The sequence below is a fragment of the Medicago sativa genome, chromosome 2 (assembly GCF_051527215.1).
Source record: "Medicago sativa cultivar Bolivia chromosome 2, Bolivia_mono, whole genome shotgun sequence".
Classification (NCBI taxonomy): Eukaryota; Viridiplantae; Streptophyta; class Magnoliopsida; order Fabales; family Fabaceae; genus Medicago; species Medicago sativa.
Genome location: NC_140750.1, coordinates 14,821,276 through 14,840,898, shown reverse-complemented (window position 1 = coordinate 14,840,898; position 19,623 = coordinate 14,821,276). Strand labels below are relative to the sequence as shown.

Here is a 19,623-nt window from a genome sequence, read left to right as displayed (position 1 = left end):
CTTGAAATAAAGGGGAATGGAGAGAAGTTTCTTTGTAACACTCTTTAAGGTTCTCATGCAATTTTTTTTTATGGTTCAAGCAAACGTTATAGTTCAAGTATCCGCTAATAAATACTGTTACAAACCAAGTATATGATATCTCATATAATCCATTAGATATTAAGTTGTTAACTATTAGTTACAACAAAGATGTATGATGACCAAGGTTTTTCTATATGTCCCTGCAGCCAACATCATTTTTTGTTTACCTTAAATAACAGTCCAAATTGTGTACTTTGCATTTTTAAAACTTCAATAGTCTTAGATTAATATCTAAAGAGTGCAATATTAGATGTAGTTAGTTGATTATAAGGAGTATTATCTCATCAATATGCAAGAGTACATGGTTAAACATAATTGAATGCATAGTTTGTTAGTTTAACACTCATCATAGATTCTAAAGTCGTGATACATAGACCAATTAACATTTTTTTGATATGTTGCCCTGCACTCATTTTTAAAACTATATGTGTAATTCCAATTGTACTTTGCATTTTTTCATCCGCGAATATGTCTAGATCGCTTTGTCCCGGTAAATAGTAGGGTTTGAAGTAATCCGGCAATAGTTGGTGCCTTAACCATCCTTTCAATTGCAGCTGAACCTCCACTCCGGCATAACTCGAGCAATGCTGCAACTGCATTCTCCTTACCCGTCGCCACTCCTTACTCGAGCAATGCGGTGTTCCACAACGCATCATTCCTATCAATCCAAACAAAGCAAACAAAAAGATGTAAATACAATGATATAAAATTACGTTATTCAACCCGACTCAATAGTCCTGAACAAAGAAAAAAATTGATGGTTCTAGTTAACGACACATTTATAAGAAGCACAAAAAGTTTATCACTGCAAATTAGGAATTGTCTAATTAAACAATAAGTTAGTTAAGTCCTAATACTGCACTAATGGAACATGTTTTAGAAATCTTGATTGTCTGGTATTATTCCCTCAATCTCAGCTTGCAAAAAACAAAGAGAAGAAACCAGAATACTGATCTAGGAACATAAATCATCAAAAAATTTGCTTCAAAATCAATTATAGGCAATAATGTTAATGTATTAAACCACATTTTATTAAGATCCTCTGAAATTTAAAAATGAAAGTAATTTGCTCTAAAGGAAGTATACATGGCCTTAGGTATCCATTTCGCACTACATTTTAGTGTGTTGAATTGCTATATTGGTTGAATGAATCTATTCCCTTGAAATCCATTTTAGTAACATGACTCTCACATTCATTTCCTTTATTACATCCTCTAGAGCAGAAACCTGAAAAATAGATCATGTGTAAGTCTACTGAAACGAACAGGTCATACATTGAGAAGGACTATTGAAATCTGTACCTCGATGTCACCAGATTTTATTCTATTCAGACAAGCTGCCTCAATTTTCCAAATCCTCCTGTAAAACATTTAAAATTTGAGGAGCATAAAAATTTAGCTTCATTTATAACTACCTAAAATCAGGTTTCTCAATGCAGGCACATTAACTACACCTTTCTGAAGAGAAGTGGACGATATCTCTTACTCTGGCTCTTCTCGCCACGACGAATTTCCTTCAAACTGTCACACAAAAAAATACACCAAATCTCAATCAAATTAACACCAACAACCATAACACATCACAACAAAATTCGCGTTCACTTACTTCAAAGACCGAAAGCACACCATCACAGACTCACAGTTACATTATCTTTTGTTCTATGAGAATCCAAAGGCACAATTTCTGGATAAATTTCTGGATAAAGTTCTATGAGTATATTTATTGTCCACAAACCAATAGTTATTTTGTTCTCCCAAAGTTGATATTCAATAAAAGAAATGTTAAAATATGAGATATATTCCATGACAACAATGACAAAAATAAGCACACTAATAATAATTATTTGGAATTGTAAGCTCAATTAACTCATTTGGTCTCCAGGATAATGAGGAAAAATTCTATCACTAATAGTTCTCAAACTGTGAAAATGTAGAAAAAAACAATTAGGTTGGATTTCATTGACTATGTCTCTTCAAATATAAATTCCAACGGGAAAATTTCAGAACTAATCAACATTGATACCGAAGGAAGTGATGCATAGCACACGAAGAATGCCAAAGTTTCTGCTGCTAAGAATGAAAATGATGGAAGAAGAAAAACCATATTTGCCTAGCTTGTGATTTAAGGCAAACTCTATATCTCACAATATCAATGTGATTTAAGACAAACTCTATATTTCTCAATATCAATGTTAGCTTGAAATATAAATAAGGAATCATGCAGCAAAATATTTACCTACGATAGAAAAATAGAATGTGATATAACAAAAATAAGATTTGATAAAAAAAAAAAAGAAGGTCCGGCAATAAACTATAAACTACTCAGTCATTAATAATCAACCATGTATCAAATTTCTATGAGAGAAAGATAAGATGTGGTAAATTGTAAACTAACAGTAAACAACACAAATCCATTAAAGTCGCTTGAATATGCTGCAAATAACTACTTGAAAGTTGAACATGCATAGTGGAACTTCCACTTTGAGTCCAGTACAAATTTGAATTCTAAAAGCATTAAAGCCACTTTAATATGTTGCAATTACGTGCTTGCAAATGGAATATGCATAGTGGAACTTCCACTTTATAGTTTCTAAACCATTCACTATTAAATAAATTCTAAAAGTATCACGGGTAACAGTTCCAGCAATTGCAGAAAAATGAAGAAAACAAAGCTGATGGAACTTTCAATTGGGCTAGAATATGGTTGTGGCTGCTGCCGCATCAATATTGTGGCTGCAATCGCCGCTGCAGATCACAACTTCTAATCTTATTTAAAGGTTATGTTTCATCTCATAATAATCACATAGACTCTTAATAACAAATGCACATTTAATTTCCAATGAAAATTTCTGGAATCAATTTTAAAATAATAATTTAAATTAAGTCTCACTCATCTCTTATCTGTAACAATAGAAATTTTAAAATATGATGGCTAGAATAATACATAATGTTTTCACAAATGAATGCAAAACAATTTCTAGGTTCTGACTTTCTGATTGAAGCAAGTATTTACCAATTCACTGTCATGCAGCTTCTACTCAACTGGTGCTTCATATAAATCTTAGATCCACAACAGAAACAGATTTTACGTAGTAAATGAACATCTTACTATTTGGAAGCTGGTATTGTCAACATCTGACAAAAATAATATCTCGAAGACTATGAAACACTGACACAAACATAGACACAAAAACCAAAAACGACACTGACACATCGACACCACTAATAATTTGAAAAAATGATATGATTTAATGTAGCCACATCAACATGTGTGGTGTTGACGTGTCGTGTCCGACACTCTTCAATCGGAAGTGTCGGTACTAAATAGCTCAAAGATTTACCATTAACTAATTGGAAGACACCGTGAGCTTTGGAAGCAATGCAGGAAAATTTAATGCTTAAACATATAAACATTTATTTTTGTATAGTTTAAAATTGGAAATTTATTAGGGTCCCATATAGCATATTATCCACAAAAATGAAAATTCTGCATTTCATGAACACGACGCATTTTCACTTCTACACTTGTTTTTGGAAGCTTAAAATACCATTTAAACCATTTTTGCAGAGAAAGCGAAGGAAACCAAATGAACACAGTAATGTCTCTTGACAATTGATAAAAGCAAAGCTTCGAAGAGAATCCAAGGACACAAGCTTATCCTAGAAAGACATATCAAAACACCTACATTCTTCTTCAAGTAAATACACCAGAAAATTGTTAAGACAGCTACTTCCATAATACAGTCTACACCCGAGAAAATACTCATTTCTCACAAACCAAAAAACGAAGAAAATCATATTCAGGACTTACACAAAGAAAACTCCTTTGAGGTATCTAACAAACACTTGTAAATAGAATCTGTTCATCCCAGAAATTAAAAACATTGAAAATCATAAATTCTTGAAAAAACCTTCTACAACATGAAACAAAGAATTTGGTTATTTCCTTTTCTTATACCTTAGACAGATCAATAGCTCTTTTTCTAACCACATTTTCATATCATACGCATCAAATAATTGATTGTATAACTCTAAGGTCTGTTGAAAGCAAAATTTAAAGTTCATGCATACATCACTGTCAAATCTCCACTCTCACAACTTATTAATCAGACATATGATATGATGAAAAAGCTGGTAACTTCCCCTTTTCTTTCTTCCTAAACTAAACATTGCATCAATTAGCATCCTCAATAAAAAGCAATCACTTGTCCCTCATTCCTCAGAAAAGGTCACCAATTAAGTACTATTAAGTAATAATCTCAAAGTGTCTACACTATACATCAAACACTCATAGCAATAAAATCTTACCTATCATTGGTTCCTTTCCAAAAACAGATAAACTATCTAGTAAGATGAAGCAAATTCTCTTCTTCATACTTTTAGTACTCTTCGGTCATATCTTTTTTACCACTACTTTAGCTCATTCACCTGCTGCAGCACCTAAAGCTCCGGCAAAACCTGCCCCTGCCACACCAGCTCCTGCAACAGCACCAACAAAACCATTAGTCCCTTCATTACCTCAATCACCCTCAGTTCATGTTCAACATCAAAGAAGGACTATGCTTAAATTTTGGTGGAGGAATTTAGCACTGATAGAAATAGTGAAGGAGACTTGAATAATCATACAAAATCCTCATCACTTCACAGTTTGCTAGCTGACATATTGCTTCTAAAGAAGGCTACCACAAAATGCCAGATCAAACCTCTCCTCAGGAGGATCACCAATGAAGTCAAATACAGCGTCTGCATTTAAGAAATCTTCATCTGCCGTATACCTGCATAATGCATTTGAGATTAAGAAAAAGTCAAATGAAAAGTCACTACATGTTTAGAAGTCCCACACTACGAAGGCAGCTCGGTTGGTGAGCTAAGGGACATTGAAGGAGTTTAAAGTCAGAGATCTCGGATTTGATCCGGGAAACTAACATAACTTACTATTGTCTGCCTATAAAAAAAACATAAAGCTGCTTTCCATTCAGTAAATAGAAATATACCGGCTCTTTGTTACTATACACTTCATCCCAGCTGCTTTAGCGGCTGCTAGACCTATAGCACTGTCCTCGACCACGACACATCTGTAAATAAGAAATAACAACATTTCATATTCAAAAGTTGCACACTACATGCAGTTCAAAAACAAAATTAAGAAATCATATGATTCTAACTTGCTCTCATCCAAATAAAGTATCTGATTGGTTTATTTGTTTTTGAACTTGCACTCCATACACTTCAAATAGGGTTAATAATAAGTTGCTCTAAAATTTTGGTTCAAATAAATGCCATAAAATTCTACTGTTGGTGAATAGGTTTCAGAATGTATATAACTTTCATATCCTAGAATACTCAGCACAACTAATTAACTAATCTTGCAAACAAAATAGAATGAATTCTATTCTATAATGTCTAAATGACGATGACTTCACAAGCAGACAAGCACTATCTTACAAACTAACAGAGATTTGCCATAATCTATATCCTTCAATTCATTAAAACTATCAAGGTTTAAAATAGTTAAATACCATATCCTGCATGAAGTCCCTTCCTCTTGGCCTCCTTCATGCGCCTAGCACGGGAGAGGGAGTGAATCTTAGTTGGCTTCCTGATAATGAAGCCATCCTTAAACAACTTCCTGATGTTTTGGCCTGCAAAGAGAGAGCCACCAAACCATTTAAATAAATTGAACAAAGTTATTGTATCAGGAAAAAGTTAATGTATCAGAGCTGGAACAGGGTAACCATCATCCTCCAGGAAAGAAAATGAATAGAAAGGATGCAAGAACAAACCATCATCTTGTAGATTGCATCATGTAATGCAGCAATTCTCTGTTATATCACAGACCATGGCGCGGCCACAATTTAAAATGTTACACTACATTAGCTAGATACATGATGTTTCAATATCAAGCAAAACTATACAAATCCAATATAAACTAAACCGTACACAATTTTGTTGGTAAGTTACTTCTAAATAACTTCAGTTAAATTAAAAATAGGTTCTCACTTTTTACCAAGGAATTGACCCATTCGAGCTTCCCAACGGCCACATTTGTGCAGTGTTACTCCTCTGTACTTCGAACTCCCTCTTGAGAAAACATTGCTTTGTAGACGAAGTGTTTGCACAAACTCCTCTTTCGATAAATTCTTCGTCTAAGTAACAAAACATCGAAAAATTACATGATATAATCCATCTAGTTTCACATTCATCAAGTATACTTGAAAATTCTCTAACCTGTTAAAGATCATCATCATAATCATTCAAATTGAAATTTATGTCAGCACCAACTCCCCTGAATTTAATCGCAGGTCGATCATAGGCTCTGATATTCAAAATTTGGAATCAACTCAACCATAAAAAAAATTAATTACACAAAAAAATTGAAAATATGTTCAAAGATTTACCTAGCAGCAACATGAGCTGTGTTAAATCCACCTACAAAAATCAAATACAAATTTCAAATTTCGTCAAAAACTAAAACAATGCCTAAAATAGTAAATCATATAATATACTAATTAGTTCCAAAATCAAAGAAATTCAAAAACTCAATCATAAATTACAACCAAAACCATAAAACACATATTCAAAATAACTACCTGCCAGTCTCCGAAAATCACCAGACCGATTAAACTCATGCGGCCGTCGATTATGATGAGAAGGTGACGGTGAACCTCTCCATCTTCCTACTGATCCTAAAGACTCTGAACTCCCCTGCTTCCTCTCTCTCAATGACGAACTTTTTCGATTCAACGGTATCGGTTCCAACGACATCAATAATCAAATCCAAACAGCATATATCCACTACTGCCACAAACAACAACAACAACAACAAATAGATCAAATACACCTCAATTTCACACCAAATCTACAATCATAAACTCAAAAACCAATGCTCACTAATAATCAAAGTAACCTAGGGTTTTAAAACCAAATTCAAATCAATCTAACACCATCTACTCACTATCACCACCACCAAGGCACTAACAACAACATCAACAATAACAAAACATATGAGGACCCGTTTAAACCTCACCATCGATTAAAAACAAAGAAACTAAAAAGAATATCACAGAATATCACAGAAAAGAAACATGCATGAATTAGGTAAGTATATAATCTCACCTTCTCATTTTCGCCGATCACCTTCAATCCAATCCCACCGCCGTTGAGTTCTTCGCCGATCACTCTTCCCTAAACATGCAAGCTAATAGTTTGATGAATTGGTGACCCGTTAATCGGCGTCGACCCGTTAATCGGCGGTGATTTCTCCCTTCGTCCCTCTCCTCTCCCGTTCTTCCTCCCGTCCCCCCTTCTTCCTCCGTTCCCGTTTCTCTCTCCCTTTTCTTTTGTTTTTTTCTTTTTTTCTTACAGCTTCTTATATATAGTGGGGAGATGTTTATTTACTAATTTACAAAAATACCCCTCTAAGGGCAAAATTGTAAAAAGCACAGCCATGGATTTTCCTATTTGGTTTAGACCAGTTATAAAATACTTTTGCAATTTTCCTTGGATGTCCTACCTCTAACTTAGTGTGAGCAGTGACCCATATAATTATTTAAAAATTATAATATATAGTTGAAAAATTATTTTCATGTCTTTTTCCAAATGCGGCCATAGCTGGAAAAATGAAAAGCTACATCTTAGATTTCTTCAACGTTAGTTTTGAAATAAAAACAAAAAGCTAAAACATCAATAGTTATATTATGAAACAAAACCATAGAGTAGTTTGAATTTAATTTATAAACTGGATAACGGATTCACCTTTGTTCTCCACTAACTTACTAGACAAGAAGAGGTAAAATATGAGAGAGGAATGAAGAACAATGGATATTGAACCATGAAGTAGTTTGAATATTTATTTTTTGAGTCATGTTAACGAGTGGATTTTTTTTTTCTTCTACCCCTGTCACCAAAAAGATTGATATGTTTGCCTCTAGTTGAAAACTATTGATACAAATACCCCTCTTCTTCATTATATAGTTGGTGAGCATGCCTATTTTTTCAACATTCTCTGCAAAATTGCAGGCTTTACATTTCACTTGGCGAGCATCATATTTTTTTTAGTTTTTCTTCTTCTTCTTCTTCTGTTCTTAATATCAAATGGCGAACTAGCCATTGTTACTTTTTTTATTTAATTTTTACATGTTTGACAACTAAAATGACGAGCATGCCCATTTTTTTTGTTTTTTACGGCCTTACTTTTGTTTTTGTTTTTATTTTTATTTTTATTAAAACAACCACATTTCTTTAATTTAAAAAAACAACCTAAAATATTTTTTTATTAAGCATTTAACAAAAATACATTAAAATGAAACATTGTCACAAACTTAAAACATCTATTACCTTTATCTATTCCTAATTTTGTGAAAAAGCACCGAGAAAATGTGGATTGTGTTCCAGGACCGGTCATATTCATAGGAATTGTCTACCGTTTCTGATAGAGGCAATGTTGTATTAATAGTAGTAGATAAAACAAAAAAGGTGTACCAAAAAAAGTAAAAAAAATCAAATGGCATGTTTGCCATTTCAAATGTAGAACACAAAAAAAAAATAACTAAAAAATAAAAAATGGCATGTTCGCCATTTCAAATAAAGAACATGAAAAAAATAAAAAAAAAAAGAACATGCTCGCCATTCCATTTGTGTGACACACATATGTTCAGCTAAAAGCCTGCAAGCTTGCAGAGAAAGTGGAAAAAATGGTTATGCTCGCCAAGTAAAATGAATAACAAGGGCATTTGTATCAATAGTTTTCAAATAGGGGCAGACATATCAATTTTTTTGGTGATAGGGGTAGAAGAAAAAAAAAATTCTTAACGAGTGCCCCGAGGGCACTAGTTAAGAAAACCATAAAGAGAAAGTTTTAATTTAGAAAAGACAAGTTATTGACTTTTAAGAGATTGAAAACACAATTTCCAATGCAATACATTACTATATTTGCTTCTTAACTAGTGTCTGACCCTGGTTAACATTACCCTTATTTTTTAGGGAAGATTATTGTTGGAACTGAATCACCTGTTACCACGAGACGGTTGCCCGTGTGTTTTTTTTGAGTGAGAAGAGAGAAACCGGAAATTAATAATGAAGAGAGGAGGATTAGAGAAAGAAACGACGAAAGAGATATAAACATAAATGACGGCAGGAGATCCAAATCCAATATAATAAAAAGATGTAATCTCCTTATAAAATTTATCAATAAATAGAAAACTCCCACTTAAATGTCTAAAAAAATAAAAGAAAATGTTTTGTGTGCGGTGTATACACCTTAAAACAAAGAGAGTGAAAGAAAAACAAAATAAAATAAAGTGATGTTTATGTAAACAGATGTGATATTTTGGTGAAGTGATAGAAGAGAGATAGGAAGAAAATAAAATGTTGAATTAATGGAGAAAAATAAATAGTGTCTATATATTTATCACTGTTGAAAAATAAAATATGGCTCCTTTACAACAAAAAAAAATCGTTCCTTTCCACCTTTTGCAACTATAAAACCTAAAATTGTGCACTATTTTAGCGTCTCGCATTCAATTCACTTACAAAAGCAGCAGCAACAAATTGGAAAAATAATAATTCACTTACAAAAGCAGCAGCAACAAATTGGAAAAATAATAACCCTACAGAGATATCGCATTCATGAATCTCCCACCACCTAAGTTGCAGCTTCGGCCTAAGGCGGCATCATTGCCGATAATCCTCCCTGACGAACTTATCATAGAAGTGCTTTCTTTCCTTCAAAGAGATTGGTAAAACACGACTGCACTCTATATATTGCCGATAATCTCTATTGCGACTGAAGTGCGTGTGTAAGTCATGGAAAACCCTAATCTCTAACTCTTTTTTCATCAAATTGCACCTTCAACGATCTTTACGAAAACCCCAGCTCGCACTAGTATATATAGATGCACAATATATAGAGTGCAGTCGTGTTTTACCAATCTCTTTGAGTTGTTTGTTGGAGAGTTCGTCCATCACCCTTACCGAGGATCCTTACTATCAATTGAAGGATAAGAATTGTTATGTGGTTGTCGGTTCCTGTAATGGATTGCTATGTTTGCTCGGTCATTCTTACGAGCTTAAACATATGTGGCTCCGTCTCTGGAACCCTGCTACAAGGACAATATCAAATACATTAGGGTATCATTCTGGTATCCCACTCTATCCTTTGCAGATTACATTTGGTTATGATAACTCAACAGATACTTATAAGGTGGTGAACTTACATGAGGCGAAAGTTTTTTGTTTAGGCGATAATGTTTGGAAAAATATTCAAAGGTTTCCAGAGAATTATAATCGTCTACAGCGTGGAATGCATTTGAGTGGTAGTATTAATTGGTTGACACTTCACAATTACAAATATTGGTATGATTGCAAGTATATTAGTGTTGAACAATTTATGATTATTTCGCTTGATCTTCAAACGGAAACATACAAGGAGTTACGTCCCCCTCGAGGTTTTGATGAAGTTCCATTGATTCAACCATCTCTATGTGTGTTGATGGATTGCCTTTGTTTTTTTAATGTTGTCAAGGAAACTCATTTTGTTATATGGAAGATGACAGAGTACGGTGTTGAAGAGTCTTGGACTCAACTACTTAAGATTAATCTTCAAATTATAGATCTTAAATTGGAGAAAAAATTTAGTTCTTGGTGGGTGCCATTGCACGTTTCTAAAAATTGTGATACAATGATATTGGCAAACAATTTTGAAGTCCTACTAGTTGTTTATAATTTGAGAGATGATAATGTAGAGGGGGTTAGAATTACCAACGGTAAATACCGGTTTCGATTGCGCCATATAAAAAATTATGCTGAAAGCTTGGTTTTGAGTCATTGAAAGTAAGTTCATTTCCGCCTCTTGCCTTCGGTGTCTTATACATATGAGTCATACTTAAACAAATATTAGCTATGTTTAGAATATGGTTCTCTAATCTCTATGTATATTTTAAGCATGGCAATGTTTTTTGCAAATTCATAAATATTTTATGTCCTTCTATTTTGTTTAAATACTTGGTGGACATCCACGCTAATTTACCTAACGAGAATCATTTTATTATATTTTTGCTCTGGATAATAATGTTGCATTGCTGCTATAGAATCTAGTTTTTTATATGCATTCATTGTGTTGTTTTACTTGTGGTACAGGCTCTTATTCATGACACAACATTGTTCATAGTTGGATATGGCTGCCTGCCCTTTTGAGCATTATGCAACTTGTTTATTGTAACTACCGATTGATTCAGTTATAGAACTCATTTTATAGCCCTTTTGTTATTTATCTTTTAGGTTTCTTTGAGATTATTTGTGGCAACTGACAGCTTAATAACGTAGTATATGTTCTACTACTCTACTCTTTGTTGAACTTCAAACCTACTCTTTTATATGCAATTTAAGTGCAAATATGATAAGATTTTGTTGTGCTTGAACAAGAACCGCTTGACAATTAATTAACAATAAATCTATGGCGGGTGTTCTTTCACCTTTATTTCCCTTTTATTTGGTTTTTTTTTTTTTTTGAAACTGCATATATATTTCATAAAAGGTGCCTAGCACAAGCAGTGCTAAAGGCAGAATAGTACAAGAGGGCAAGACATGCCAAACAAAACCATGAAAATAGGCGCTACAGACAGCAGGAACCAAACAGCTGCTGCGAAACAACAAATAACACAGCACAGCTGCTAAAAACCAGAAAAACCTCCCAAAATGAAAAAACTACTGTCATGACAGCCCTAAAGCCCCACAGTCCCAGTCAAAACCATCAGTGCCTCCGGATCAAACACTCCCGAGGGTTCCAACACCACTCATAGTAAAGGCAAGATGCAATCCGAAGTCTATTTAAAGTCCAACACCAAGACAATGCCTTCACCTCGTCCACCACCTCACGAACATCCTTGTATTGGTTTTTGAAGATTCTTGCATTTCTTTCCTTCCAAATTGACCAAAGTGCGGCATGCCAAATCAGCCTAAAGGCCTTTTTAAGACGTCGCGAATTAGTCTCATCACTCCAACAAGCAAAATGAATAAACAAATTTTGCGGAATAATAAAATTAACACCTGACCAATCCAACAACATCCGCCAAAACTTCGAAGCCACCTCACAATGCAAAAAGAGATGTGTTGTAGTTTCCTCCTCATGACCACACATAACACAACTTCTAGGATCCTCTTGCGGTATAACTCGACGTAAGCCAAGATTTGATCTCGTAGGGATACGGTCTAGAAGAGCCATCCAAGAAAAGGCTATCACCTTAGATGGAGCCGAACTCATCCAAAGGTTACCAAAAACACCCTCCTCAAACACACTAAAACCACCATCCAAAAGCACAATACCCTCTAGCACCTTATAAGAGGAACTAACCGAAAAACAACCATCCTCCTCCGGTAACCAAATCCATTTATCCATTTCCGCCCCCAAACGAACCCCTTCTAAGAGAGCCAACAAATTATTAACTAAAGCAACCTCCCATTGAAAGGGTTGTCTCCGCCAACCAAAATTCCAAGTGACCATTCCATCGATGGAATTCCACAAATCTCCTATCATAGCTTCTTTGGAAGAGGAAATATTGTAGAGCCTTGGGAAGGTAGAAGCCAAAGGTTGATCTCCAATCCATCTATCCTTCCAAAAACTAGTTCCCCTACCATTTGATACCTTCCGTGCCACCCTATTGGAAAACCAACACCCTCCAACTCCTCCTCCTCCAACTCCCCCTTTTATTTGGTTTGTCTGTCAAATAAATGTCACATTTTTTAGTGGTATATTTTTATATTTTTTTTAGCTTTTATTTGATTGAGTGAAATTACACATGAAAGAAATAGAATGACAAAATTGTGTTCTGTCTACTAAAAATCTCAAAAACTCACCAAGAGTATTGCTCTATCACAATTGATTTAAATGCTAAATTCGATCAAATCTATAACATTAGTTTTAGGTTTGATCGAATTTAGGCATGACAACAAAACTCATACCCGTGGTTACCCACCCGAACCAAACTCAATTTGACGGGTTTTCCCCGTTTTGACTGAGTTTGGGTATGGGTTTGGGTTTTCCCCGATTTCAAAACACAGGTATGGGACGGGTAACGGGTATATAGGTACCCACCCCGAACCCATACCCAAACTCGTCCCGAATGAAGAAAACTACTTAATGTTGATATGCCATGTTATTTTGTTTGATAATTGCCGTGTTATAAAAACTGCCATTGATATTTAAAGGAACAACTAAATCAATCGGTCTAACAAATGTTAAAGTAAACACATTGTTGGATAATGCATTACAATATTTCTCTAGGGGTTGCAAAAAAACTTCTATTTTTCATTAAAAAAAATTATTCAATGCGGGGACGGGGATGAGGCGGAGATACCCGAACCCGTCGGGGACGGGGATGGGGTTCAATTTCTCATCCCCGTTGGGTATGGGTCGGGTAACGGGTAAGTATATGAGAATCGGGTATGGGGATGGGGAATGTAAAACCCGTCCCCACCCCGCCCCATTGTCATGCCTAATCGAATTTGGCATTTAAATCATTGAAACATCACTTGATCACTTCAATTTGTTAACCAACATTCAGAAATTGAAATTGCAAGACTAAAGATTGAAAGAAAAAAAAAATGGAATCATAAATAAGAGATCAGCTTAATAATCGTCAATAAATAGAGAACCTAATAATTAGTTACTATATTTTGCCGTTTGATCCTCTCCATTTTTATGCAGAGAACTTGTTCCTTTTGTCACATTTGCGACACACTTGGATTACACATTGCACTTTTCAAGTAAAGCCACCAAGCTTTTTAATGCTCCTTTGTTAAAGACACATTTTCGTCATCATTTCTTGAAGAACTCACCATGCATTTTCCTTCATGTTCTTTTGAAAACTGTACCAGCAAAATTAGCATAAGAGCCAACTCCTTCATTTCCACGACCAAAATTGGGTGGATATCCATGTTTATTGTAGCAAGTTTCTGTTGTGTGTCCAACCTTACCAATATGCTTACAATCTAGTATTGCCTCTTCCTTGTGAAGCCACATTTTGATGATCATCATTCAATCTTATCCAATCAAGAATTGGATTATTCTATCCTCTAATAGATACACATGAACAAGGTATTGGACAATTAAATTGAGGCATAGGCTTATACCGCTCCAATTCTTCCCAAAGACAACACAATTTAGTAAAATATCCTGTAATTTTCTGATTACCTTGTTTTAGGTTTGCCATTTCTTGCTGCAATTGCGCGAAACAAATCCTATATCCTCGCATATAGAGATCCTTAAGATTGTTCCACACATCAACTGTGTTCTCAATGAAAACAATGCTTTCTGCAACCAAAGGCGTTTTTGAATTAACAATCCAGGAGTGCACCTGATTATTGCAACTTTCCCACATAGCAAAATTGAGATCTCCTTCCTTCGGAATTTTAATTAAATCATCAACTACCTAAACTTGTTCTTCGACACATCTTCAGCACCCAAGTGTGATATATTGTCACTGGACAACGGCAACGAAACACACACCGTTCTAGGGTTTTTCGGCTAGTGATTGAGTTCTAATTAATTTGTGTTTTCTCTTCCTTTAATAAGTTATTTTATTTTATTTCACTTTGTATAATTATATTGTAACTAATCATTTGATGCTATTGGGTCTCAATCTCATAAATGGATTGTTTATTTACGTGGATCTTACTGTGTTTAACCGTGTGATTCGAATTTTCAAAATTAAGATTTGAATGAAAGAGGAAGAGGGTGTGGAAAGCGTTTTGTTGATTGATGTTTTTGGATTTTTGGTGATGTTAAATTTCACTATCAAATTGGTCCCTGATAAGTTTCACTATCAAATTGATCCTTGCATACGTGTGAGGTGACGTGGACGGACACATCATCGTTTAACAGGGCATGTCTAACGTCTCAACTGTGAACACGGGAAAGTGGTAAAGCACACTTTTGTTGAATTGATATCACATGGCAGTAAAACATGTTGGCATGTAATTTCTATGTTCACATGCAAAGTTACTATGCAAAGTTGAAAATTCACACGGTGCCATAAATGCAATTGGTTGGGGCATGACTCTTTCACTAGTATAAATAGCATGCTCTTGTACCATTGTTTCTCATCCCAAATTAGTAACAACACAACAACAAGTAAAGCTTGTTTAGAGTAGTGAGAGGAAAAATATAGAGAGGAAAAATAGTTTCTCCTATGAGGTTTCTCCTAGTTTGTGTTAGTTACTATTCTCCTATTTATAAGAGAGAGTGGTAATTGTACTCTCCTTTTATTTAGAGAGGTCATGTAATTTCTTCCACTTAGTGAAAGTTCCCTACTCTTGCCCCGTGGTTTTTTCCCCTTATTTGTTGAGGGGTTTCCACGTAAATATTATGTGTTCAGTTCCTCTTTTCTCGTCAATTATTTTAGCTGCGTGATAATATTTTGTTACTCTGGTACCCAAGATCAACTTGGCGGAGGGACCTATTTGATAGGCGTGAAACAAATTGAGGGACAAATCGGCTATTTCGTAAAATTTGAAGATCAAGTTGATCGACGGGTATAAATTCAAGGACCAACAAATCTATTCACTCCTCTTGGTTGTTAATGTTTCGATGTGAGACTTGTGTTGAGGACAAAATCCTTATTTGATGTTTTAAAGATCACAAACATTATATATGTTTTTACTTGTTATCTACTAATATGTTTTGTGAGAATTGTTTCATGAAGAATGTTCTTGTTAAAGAGAAGAACATTCTAAGCTTATAAATATCTCATCAAAGCAAAAGAGCAAAAAGACACAAGTGCACTTTCTGCCAACAACACTTGCATCATTGAAAGCAAGAAAATATTGTTCCCTTTGTCTCACTAAAAAAGGATAGAAAGATACTTTTGATAAATGACTTTAAAAAGGAAGCAATCTAATGACAAGGAAAGGCTTGACAAACAAAAAGAATATTCAATGACAAAAGGCCAAAGACTCACGTGAGTCTTAAAGGAAAGAAGAAAGAATCAAAGCTGCACAAGAAGAAGGTTCTGGTGAAGCTTACAACAAACAAAGAATGTTCTCAAGATGGTCTGCTGAAAGTACAACAAAGATAAAGACAAGTTCACATGGCCACCACATCACAGCTGGTGATCTTTTAAGTGTATGCTTGTTGTAAACAGTTGGAACTCAAAGAATGTTCTCAAGAACATTCTGCCACTCACAAAGAGTTCATTTTTTGCATCCTTGCACTTCAAAGAAGAAAACACACGCACATGGGATGTTTCATGGAAGGACAACACAGCTGGTTCTGTCCTTAATTCATGAAGCTCAAAGCTTCTATAAAAGCAAGCATGCCTCCACTTAGTTTCTCAAGAGCTTACAAACAAGAATACATAATCTCTCAAAGCAAAATCAATTGTCTCTCTCACGTGAATATAAATCAAGAATATTCATCAAAGTTTTTCAAGCTCTTCAACTACAAACAAACAAACTTCTACTCTTACATTAGATTTGGATCATAATCTTTTAAGTTTGTTTTATCATAATCTCAAACAAGTGTTGAGAAAATAGGATCCACAACCTAAACCTCTCATAAACCATTTGTATTTAGATCTCAAGTCTATTGGGCTTAATAGTTTGAGATAGGACTGATCTGGTGTGATCAAGAATTGTGACTAGACTGATCTGGTGTGATCAAGAACTGTAGTGCTACTAAGGATGATTTGGTGGCTTGAAACTATAGTGGAAAAATCTCACACTAAAAGTGTGGGGACTAGACGTAGCCCACATTGGGTGAACTAGGATAAATCTCTTGTGTTCTCTCTCTTCTCTTATCTCTTATATTCTGGCCGTCACATATAACTATAACTAATCGTATTAATTTTCCAGAGTGCTCTGGTCCTTAAACTAAAATTAAATAATTAACTTACTACTTAATTAATTATCCAGAACCTTTTGGTCCTTTATCGCTTTATTTATTTCAGTTATATATCCAGAGTTTTCTGGTCCTTTACTGATTTATTTATTTCAGTCTTTTATTCCAGAACTTTCTGGTCCTTTTACTTATTTTATTATCCAGAGTTCTCTGGTCCTAATATTATAATATTTTATTATTACTCAAGTAACACTAACCAAGAACTTTCTTGAGCATACATATACTTAATTTTCTTTTCAGAATTAAAATTTAAAAAGGGTCACAATTCAAACCCCCCTTCTTGTGACGTTTATTGCTACTTCAACTTGAACTTCACTTATACTATGGTATACTCTTTGACAAGCCACTAGACACAAACATGATGTAGGGCATTAGGAAATTTTGTTCATTCTAAACAGAGTCCTATTATTTTTTTTATTGAAGGAATACCAAGGGTCTTTTGGTGTAGCTTTTTTTATAGCCATGGTATTCTTACCGGATATTAGCATGTTGTGTTTGAACTCTTTAATTAAATTGGAGAGTTTTTTAAGTGTGAGATTTTTAAGCGTTGAATATAACTTTTTTTTTGAAGGAAGCGTTGAATATAACTAAATAGCTAACATTGAGCATTGCTCAAAAAAAAAAAACTAACATTGAGCAATAACAATTTTATTTACCTTAATGGTAATCATCATAACAATTATAGACATTGTTTATAGCTTTCACGTGACATAACTTTATTATCAAAAAATACTTAAGATATTGTAAAAAAAAAAAAAAAAAACAAATAGTTAATTTGAATAGTATAAATGCAACTTAGATGCAATGAGCATATATCTATCTATATTGAGTTATCTCATCTATCTATATTGAGTTATCTCATGAATCAAACGAGTAGAATTATACTTATATCAAATTCAACTCATTTACTTAATAAGAATAATTTTTAACTCAAATTCGACTAATTTAGTTCATGAACTAAATTTAACGAATTAATTATCGAATCAAATTTCGAATTATATTCGAGTTGGATTGATTCATTGGGCACTAGTTTATATCCTTATCATTGTTGAAAAATAAAATACGGCTCTTTTAAAAATAAAAATAAAAAAATTTATTCCTTTTCCACTTTTTGCAACCGTACAACCTAAAATTGTGCACGACTTTGGCGTTTCTTTCAATTCAATTAAAAAGGCAGCAACGCAACAAATTGGAAAAATAATAGCCCTAAAGTGATATCGTTCGCATGAATCTCCCACCACCTGAGTTGCAGCTTCCACCTAAGGCGGCATCATCGCAGATAATCCTCCCTGACGAACTTATCATAGAAGTGCTTTCTTTCCTTCCCGTGAAATCTCTAATGCGACTGAAGTGCGTGTCTAAGTGATGGAAAACCCTAATCTCTAACTCTTTCTTCATCAACTTGCACCTTCAACGATCTATGCGAAAACCCCAGCTAGCACTAGTATATATCGATAAACAATATACAGGGGGTCGAAGTGTTTTACCAATCTCCTTGAGTTGTTTAATGGAAAGTTCGTCGTTCACCCTTACTGATGATCCTTATTATCAATTGAAGGATAAGAATTGTCATGTGGTTGTCGGTTCCTGCAATGGATTGCTATGTTTGCTCGGTTATAAGCATAAACAAATGTGGCTCCGTTTTTGGAACCCTGCTACAAGGACAATATCAAATACATTAGGGTATCGTTCTGGTATCCCACTCTATCCTTTGCAGATTACATTTGTTTATGATAATTCAACAGATACTTATAAGGTGGTGGACATACATGAGGCGAAAGTTTTTTGTTTAGGCGATAATGTTTGGAAAAATATTCAAAGGTTTCCTGAGAATTATAATCATCTCAATCATGGAGTGCATTTGAGTGGTAGTATCAATTGGTTGACACTTCACAATTACTACAAATATTGTTATGATTGCAAGTGTATTAGTGTTGAACAATTTATGATTATTTCGCTTGATCTGCATGCGGAAACATACAAGGAGTTACGTCCCCCTCGAGGTTTTGATGAAGTTCCATTGATTCAACCATCTCTATGTGTGTTGATGGATTGCCTTTGTTTTTTTAATGTTGTCAAGGAAACTCATTTTGTTATATGGAAGATGACAGAGTACGGCGTTGAAGAGTCTTGGACTCAACTACTTAAGATTAATCTTCAAATCATAGATCATAAATTGGAGAAAAAATTTAATTCTTGGTGGGTGCCATTGCACGTTTCTAAAAATTGTGATACAATGATATTGGTAAACTGTTTTGAAGACCTACTAGTTGTTTATAATTTGAGAGATGATAGTGTAGAGAGAGCAAGAATTACCAACGGTAAATACCGGTTGCAAGGGTATCATATAAAAAGTTATGCTGAAAGCTTGGTTTTGAGTCATTGAATGTAAGTTCCTTTCCAACTAATTGATTGAATTTTTATCAATTCTTATATGTTGCATAGTATGTTTCCGAACGAGAATCATTTTATTATATTCTTGCTCTTGATAATAATGCTGCATTGCTGCTATAAAATCTAGTTTTTAATTTACATCCATTGTGTTGCTTGTGGTACAAGCTCTATTCATGGCACATCATTGTTGAAGCTTATTTATTCCCTTGTTCATAGTTGGATATGGCTGCCTGCCCTTTTGAGCATTGTGCAACTTCT

The 19,623-nt window shown here is 34.3% G+C and overlaps 2 protein-coding genes, 1 long non-coding RNA gene and 1 pseudogene across 36 annotated transcripts; 2 read left to right on the top strand and 2 right to left on the bottom strand.

Annotated features, from left to right (window-relative positions):
- Window positions 1-341: 341 nt before the first annotated feature.
- LOC146944852 (uncharacterized) lies at window positions 342-7,422 on the bottom strand. 34 transcript variants are annotated; one of them, XR_015026129.1, is made up of 14 exons: window positions 7,197-7,422; window positions 6,671-6,878; window positions 6,479-6,509; window positions 6,309-6,396; window positions 6,081-6,226; window positions 5,864-5,902; window positions 5,600-5,722; window positions 5,075-5,155; window positions 4,707-4,855; window positions 1,687-4,559; window positions 1,535-1,601; window positions 1,383-1,440; window positions 1,196-1,308; window positions 342-739 (listed from the first exon to the last, which is right to left on the bottom strand). It is a non-coding gene; the product is annotated as an uncharacterized LOC146944852 (long non-coding RNA). The 34 variants fall into 34 exon arrangements; XR_015026119.1 differs by having other exon boundaries at window positions 1,168-1,308; window positions 4,389-4,559; XR_015026131.1 differs by having other exon boundaries at window positions 1,168-1,308; window positions 4,389-4,559; window positions 4,784-4,855.
- A 2,285-nt stretch (window positions 7,423-9,707) lies between these two features.
- LOC146944851 (F-box/kelch-repeat protein At3g23880-like) lies at window positions 9,708-10,915 on the top strand. Its single transcript, XM_085743196.1, has 2 exons — window positions 9,708-9,813; window positions 9,851-10,915. The coding sequence occupies exons 1-2, from the start codon at window positions 9,708-9,710 to the stop codon at window positions 10,906-10,908; spliced, it is 1,164 nt and encodes a 387-aa protein (XP_085599322.1). The 3' UTR covers window positions 10,909-10,915.
- Window positions 10,916-11,829: 914 nt separating this feature from the next.
- On the bottom strand, window positions 11,830-14,097 carry LOC146944850 (uncharacterized). Its single transcript, XM_085747994.1, has 2 exons — window positions 13,945-14,097; window positions 11,830-12,795 (listed from the first exon to the last, which is right to left on the bottom strand). Exons 1-2 carry the CDS (start codon window positions 14,095-14,097, stop codon window positions 11,830-11,832), a joined length of 1,119 nt encoding a protein of 372 aa, XP_085604120.1.
- A 4,099-nt stretch (window positions 14,098-18,196) lies between these two features.
- LOC146944849 (F-box/kelch-repeat protein At3g23880-like) lies at window positions 18,197-19,357 on the top strand (annotated as a pseudogene).
- Window positions 19,358-19,623: the final 266 nt, after the last annotated feature.

What these genes read in the sequence shown, in the direction of transcription:
- LOC146944851 (XM_085743196.1), top strand. Translation starts at nt 9,708, where the DNA reads ATGAATCTCCCACCACCTAAGTTGCAGCTTCGGCCTAAGGCGGCATCA. An exon ending in GCTTTCTTTCCTTCAAAGAG is followed by an intron (nt 9,814 to 9,850) that starts ATTGGTAAAACA and finishes TATATTGCCGAT; the next exon opens with AATCTCTATTGCGACTGAAG.
- LOC146944850 (XM_085747994.1), bottom strand. Translation starts at nt 14,097, where the DNA reads ATGTGGCTTCACAAGGAAGAGGCAATACTAGATTGTAAGCATATTGGT. An exon ending in ATGCTAATTTTGCTGGTACA is followed by an intron (nt 12,796 to 13,944) that starts GTTTTCAAAAGA and finishes TTTATTTGACAG; the next exon opens with ACAAACCAAATAAAAGGGGG.